This window comes from Cryptomeria japonica, chromosome 5 (assembly GCF_030272615.1).
Source record: "Cryptomeria japonica chromosome 5, Sugi_1.0, whole genome shotgun sequence".
NCBI classification, from domain to species: domain Eukaryota; kingdom Viridiplantae; phylum Streptophyta; class Pinopsida; order Cupressales; family Cupressaceae; genus Cryptomeria; species Cryptomeria japonica.
The window spans coordinates 731,252,823-731,258,630 of NC_081409.1; the positions used below are offsets into that span (position 1 = coordinate 731,252,823).

General features: G+C 35.2%; 1 protein-coding gene across 2 annotated transcripts; it reads left to right on the plus strand.

The window, feature by feature from the left end:
* The first annotated feature begins 328 nt into the window (after window positions 1–328).
* LOC131069414 (uncharacterized) lies at window positions 329–2,643 on the plus strand. Of its 2 annotated transcripts, none has more exons than XM_058004861.2 (2): window positions 329–429; window positions 1,588–2,643. In XM_058004861.2, exon 2 carries the CDS (start codon window positions 1,768–1,770, stop codon window positions 2,458–2,460), a length of 693 nt encoding a protein of 230 aa, XP_057860844.1. In that variant the 5' UTR covers window positions 329–429; window positions 1,588–1,767; the 3' UTR covers window positions 2,461–2,643. The 2 variants fall into 2 exon arrangements, with proteins under 2 accessions (XP_057860844.1, XP_057860906.1); XM_058004923.2 differs by lacking the exon at window positions 329–429 and adding an exon at window positions 446–658.
* The last annotated feature ends 3,165 nt before the right edge of the window (window positions 2,644–5,808 follow it).

The window sequence follows — 5,808 nt, forward strand, 5'->3', positions numbered from 1 at the left end:
GACAGATTCTCCTACTTTCGGCTTCAGGATGATTCTCCTACTTTCGATTCTTTTACTTTCGATTCTCCTACTTTTGGCTTCAGGATGATTCTCCTACTTTCGGCTATGTCTTCGACTATATAAAGTAGACAGATTCTCCTACTTTCGGCTATGTAAAGTAGACAGATTCTCCTACATTTGGCTTCAGAATGATTCTCCTACATTTGGCTATGTAAAGTAGATAGATTCTCCTACTTTCGACTATGTAAAGTAGACAGATTCTCCTGCTTTCGACTATGTAAAGTAGACAGATTCTCCTACTTTCGATTATATAAAGTCCTATTCTTTAATATCTGGGACAATATTATTCTGGAACGTATGCTAACCGGACTGGTATTCTGGATCAGGAGCGAACCGGACCCGGATCATGCCAGACAACCGGCGAACCAGGTAACCTTTTCCTTAATCTCTCAACCAAACTTTCTGAATGATCCACTAGTATCTGTAACAAGGCTAAGTTTTGGGGAGTTTTTGTCAACTGAACATTTGTTGAACGTTTTCCATTTAGTGTGCCTCTCCACCATTTTCTGGTTCATGAAGTTAATAACAGAAAGGTTTTGGTTGTCTTTAAGGAAGGTAATAACAAGGATGAATACCCAAAAAATCAAGTGATATAAAGGTTGGTGAACTAGAAACTTCTCGCTCTCTTACTTTGCCTTGAGAATAAAAAGCATGCCTTGGAGATTTAAAAGAATAATATAGATGAGAGGGCTTATTATTTGGTAATGAAATAACCAACTGCTAAGACCTTAATCCACATTAGATCATATAGTGGGAATATGGGAATTAGAGGTAGAATTTGTCTGATAATTAATGGGGAATGGATCTTCTGTCTTTTTGCTATAAGAGTGAAGATGGATTGACAATACCCACATCTTGATAAGTTGATGAAGTTTTAGAACTTTAGTGATCAGATTATTTAACGATTGGCCACTTTATTGGCAGTCTGACAAACATGGTGATAAGATCACTTCAATCTAGAGGCAAGAGATGGGTTATTCTTGAGAATTTTTTTCTTTCTAATCATATAATCCATTGGGATGACTACTAACCAAAATGTTGATGATAATCTTCGAATCTATTTCATACAAAGTGTGCTGAATTAAGGCCTTTAGAGCATATTATGATCCTTTTTATTAACAATGAGTCTCAGAATTGGAAGGCATCTAATAAACCAAGAGATGGTTTGACCATTTGAATTGTATATTATACCTCCATCTTTTGCGTAGTTGATCTTCAAAGCACAATCTGAGGTATGTTGCCTTCTGGAGGGTTCTAACTCTCCGTTGTGGTTTTCCCCATATTTTCATATGCGGAGTCTACTGTTGCTATCCTACATGCCAGACCAAGTTTTGTAGAAAACCTATTGTAGAATCTAGTTTGTTCAGTACTGCTGAAAAATTCTTACTATGTTTAGGATTACCTTAAATAATTTCTCTTTTTACTGAACGTAGGTTGTTCTTAGTATAGATAGTTCTGTTGGATTTTATGCAGACAACTTTTGTAATAGTATCTTACACACTACAGTTATTTCAAAAAAATCTGCAGGAGCAACAAATTCATTTGGTAACAGACAACGAAGTTTACGGCTTACAACATTTTCTCAGAAATATAAGGAGTAAGAAAGGAGTTAATGGTTTTAAGAGTTTCCAGATCCAATCTCATCAAAGTTAAGGATATTGCTCCCATTTCATCACACTTCCTGAATATCAATCAGGGTTCGGAAGAATGGCTAGGCTGACTGCTAGTTTATTTAGTACTGCCCTTGGTTTTTGGGAAGAAAAGGGTGACAAACGAGTTGAGTTGTGGGAGCAAAAGGTTTTTGGGAAGAAGCCTGTTGTTTCTAAATCTAATTACGAAGCTATGTTGTGGGGGTCTACAAAAGAAGGCAAAGCTATAGATAGGTATAAAGACATTACAGGGAATGTTGTGGAGAAATTTGGGTTTCAGATATATCTCCAATGGTTGGGGGCATCTCCTGATGGCCTGATTACAAGATTCCGTTCTGGTGTTGTTGAGGATTCAGATGGAATCCTCGAGGTCAAATGCCCATACAATGATGGGAAGCCTGAGCTTGGGAAGGCTTGGACCTCAGTACCCTACTACTTAATGCCACAAGTTCATGGTTTAATGGAAATACTTGATAGAAATTGGATGGATTTATACTGTTGGACTCCCACTGAAAGCTCAATTTTTAGGTTACAGAGAGACCACGACTATTGGGCTTTGATTTTTGAACCGCTCAGAGAGTTTTGGTTTGAAAATGTTGTACCTGCGAGACAAGCTCATGAAACTCATGGGAAAGATAATGCCTATCAATATAAGCCTTCTCCGAAGCACAGTTTAACAAATGATATCATAGCTCAGAGTAAAGTAATAGCAGAAAGGGCTTCATTGACTTGCAAGAAATTTAGTGGCTAACTGATTTTTAAGTGAATTGATGGCTATTGTAATTATATTTCTAAATCAAAATTAAATTGGGGTGTGCTTTTGCATCTCAGCGTCCCTTTATTCTTTTGGAAAATTTTGCTATATGCATTGTAAGTCCTTATGGAGGCTGATGGATTGGTAGAAAATATCCCATTTTGATTGGCTTCTTATTTAGGTCTTTTTGTTTCTCTGTTGATTTTTTTGTAACTGCTTAAATGTTTCGGATTGTTGTCTATAATAGAACATGAGAATGTATTTGGTGTAAAAGGAATTTAATTATCTCTTGAACTGAAAGGGCTAACCAAATGTATATTTGATGCAGTTGGTCTGATCCTGGTGATGGGAAAGCTAATACCTTGTATTGTTTATTTGCTTATGCTTGGGAGCTGAATCCATTCATGACTTTTGCATGCTGTTACTGTTTTATTTGTTCCCAAACTCGCATTAGCCTTACAATGTTTCATATATAGTTCTATACTTGGCGAGCTAAAAACACCTTTGATGATATTATCAGTGCAAAATTTCCTTTATGTCTTATATTGGACAGAAGGCCTGCACTTGATGCGATTGTATTTCCTTAAATTTAAATTTTAGGAGAGGAAATAGTTTTTTTTATTGGTGAGACCCATTTTCCTGATCATATCATAAGAAAGATTGTACCACATTTGCCTTTAGAAATATTTTATTTAAAATGTAATTTCCTTGTCTGTAAATGATAATGCAAAATTATTTGTTGGTGCAAGTAGATTCAGTTATCTTAGTTTGTAACTCTTTACATTTTTCTTTATCTTTCCCACAGAAGAATGTTTATAATAGCTAAAAGTACACTTAATACAGTTGTCAAAAATTTAAGGTTTATTGCAATGGGTTCCTAGGTTAGAATGTGACTTTAAGAAAACTTGTGGCATTCTGTTCAACATAAATTTTTTTTTTGTAAATAATCTTCATTTCCTTGAATTAATTCATGGACATGATTACAAATGAAAAGTGAAACTGCTGCTACTATTTTTTTTTTTTAATGGACTCAGAAAAATTTGTGGTTTGCTTGATTTCAACGATAATCTGTATTTGCTCACCGTGTGCAAATATAGTCATCAAATGGACTAAGTAGAGTTGTCAAGTGGACTTAATATTTCACCTGTGTTTAACATTTGAAATTTGACAGAGTATCGTGAAGTATCATAGATGAAATAGCAGAAGTGCAGTGGAATATTCCATGACCTACTTTAGAGGAGGAGATAGAGGATATATGGGATAGTTGTGTGGGTAGAAGCATACGAAATATGCAATATGAAGAGTACCTAGTTAAATGGAAAGGAAAACCTTATTGAAAATTAGTCATGGCTATCTAAGGTAGAGGTTAACTATCTTCGTTTTCTTTAAAGCATTTGAGATGTGACAAGGTCATTTATCAAATTATGCTGAATGTTTGATGGAGGAGCAATCAGGATGTAAAAGCAATCTTGCATCACCCAGAAATATTGTTTAGTTTTTCAATAAAGGCTAATTATAGTAGGGATACTATTTTTGGTAGGGTTACTATTTTTATTTAGTTGTCATTTTTGCACGAAATCTTGCATAGACCTTGTAAATGGTCAAATGGAGCTAATGGTGAAGGAATTATCCCAATTTCTTGTGGGATTTGATAGATATTCAATTTTTGCCCCTAGAGTTTCGCAGGTTGAAAATTTAAAAAAATATTTTCTTAAGCCAAAATTTGGTCGGTTAGGGCTTTGGTGCCCAAAAATAGGGTATTCCATTTTCTAGAACATTCTACGGTGGTTTTACATTTCAATAAATTGTAAGAACACTACTATCCACTAAGAGGGGGGATGAATTAGTGGATCATGCTAAACACAATTCTTAAAAAAAACTTTATACCAGATATACAAGGAACACCTAATATGGAAAAAACTTTAGTGGGAATAACTGCTAAGATCTACTATCATAATCCAACCTCATAAATGAAAAATCTGATTACAATTGATATTTATGAACACCAACTCAAAGGAACACCAATCCAAAGAAACACCAACCCTTGATTTAGAAGCTACAACTCAAGGAATTACAATCCCTTTTCTGAGCACCCACTCAGACTAAACATGATAAAATAAAGACATATGATTACCCTGTGACAGATGATCTGCAGCTTTGTTTGTTCTCCTCTACTAGTCTAGTTGATATATCAATGTCTGCTCACACTTTATCTACTCTTTGCAACTTTCAACTCTCCTTTTTGTTACAACATCGTCAACTTGTTATTTCAAAAAAAAAAATCTATTTTCTATGCCAGTTTACACATATAAATGTTCTACCCTTTCTCCAGAATGTCAACCAAAACCCTGTTTCTCCACACCTCATCACAAAACATACAACAATTTCATTACATCGTTATGAATAACTTGATTTGTACAATTAATTCAACTTTCATTATGGCTCATTCATGTAGTTGGTTTATCAACACAGCTCATGGTATTTGCTCTTCGTGGTAACTCAAGACAATTTGTCTAATAGAGTTTGACAGTCATTTGTTTTGTTTATTTGTCCAAGTTCCAAGACAACATGTTTACGTGCCAAAATGATTTTTTCAACATGTCTAATCATTAAATCTGGACCATTCATTGTCTTAGATTTGATCAAAAGGTTTTGTCATATTGGCCACGTCATCCTCTTGGTTCATATCATCAAACTAGTCATGTTTATGCAATCGGTTGAATAGACTCAACAAAGCTTTTATCGACATTGTAATGTTTTGTTGATATACGTTTACCTTTTCTTGTTCACCTTAGATCATTGATGGATCGGTGTGACTGAAGAAGAGTCTCATCAATATCGTAATGTCTCATTGATGTGAAAGAACATTTGGAAATTCTCACTTCGATGAGATTATGTCTCACTGATTTCCCAACGATGACACTTGCATCCTTTCCTTGACATGGTAGTTAAACGCACTATATGCCACATCAATATCAGGGTGCACAATCAAATCGTTGGATCGATGGAACTTGAACTGACTCTCACTGAAATATGCATATCTCTTTGATCCACTACAGCTGCAACCATATCGATGTGACTTCCTTGCATTGAGAGGAGATTCATGAAGTCTCTTCGACACACTAACGAGGTTAATGAACAAATTGCAAAGGAAATCTATCAGTCAAGTGGTAAAAACATGTGAGCTTGTTCTCACACTACAAAAGTCATGCATAGGGCAATATAAACATTAAGAACATCCTTCATGGACCAAGTGTGGGATAATACATCTATGTTGACACGCTTCGATTGTGATCTACTCTCATAGCTTGCACACATTTGTACATATCTGCAAATGCTTTTAAC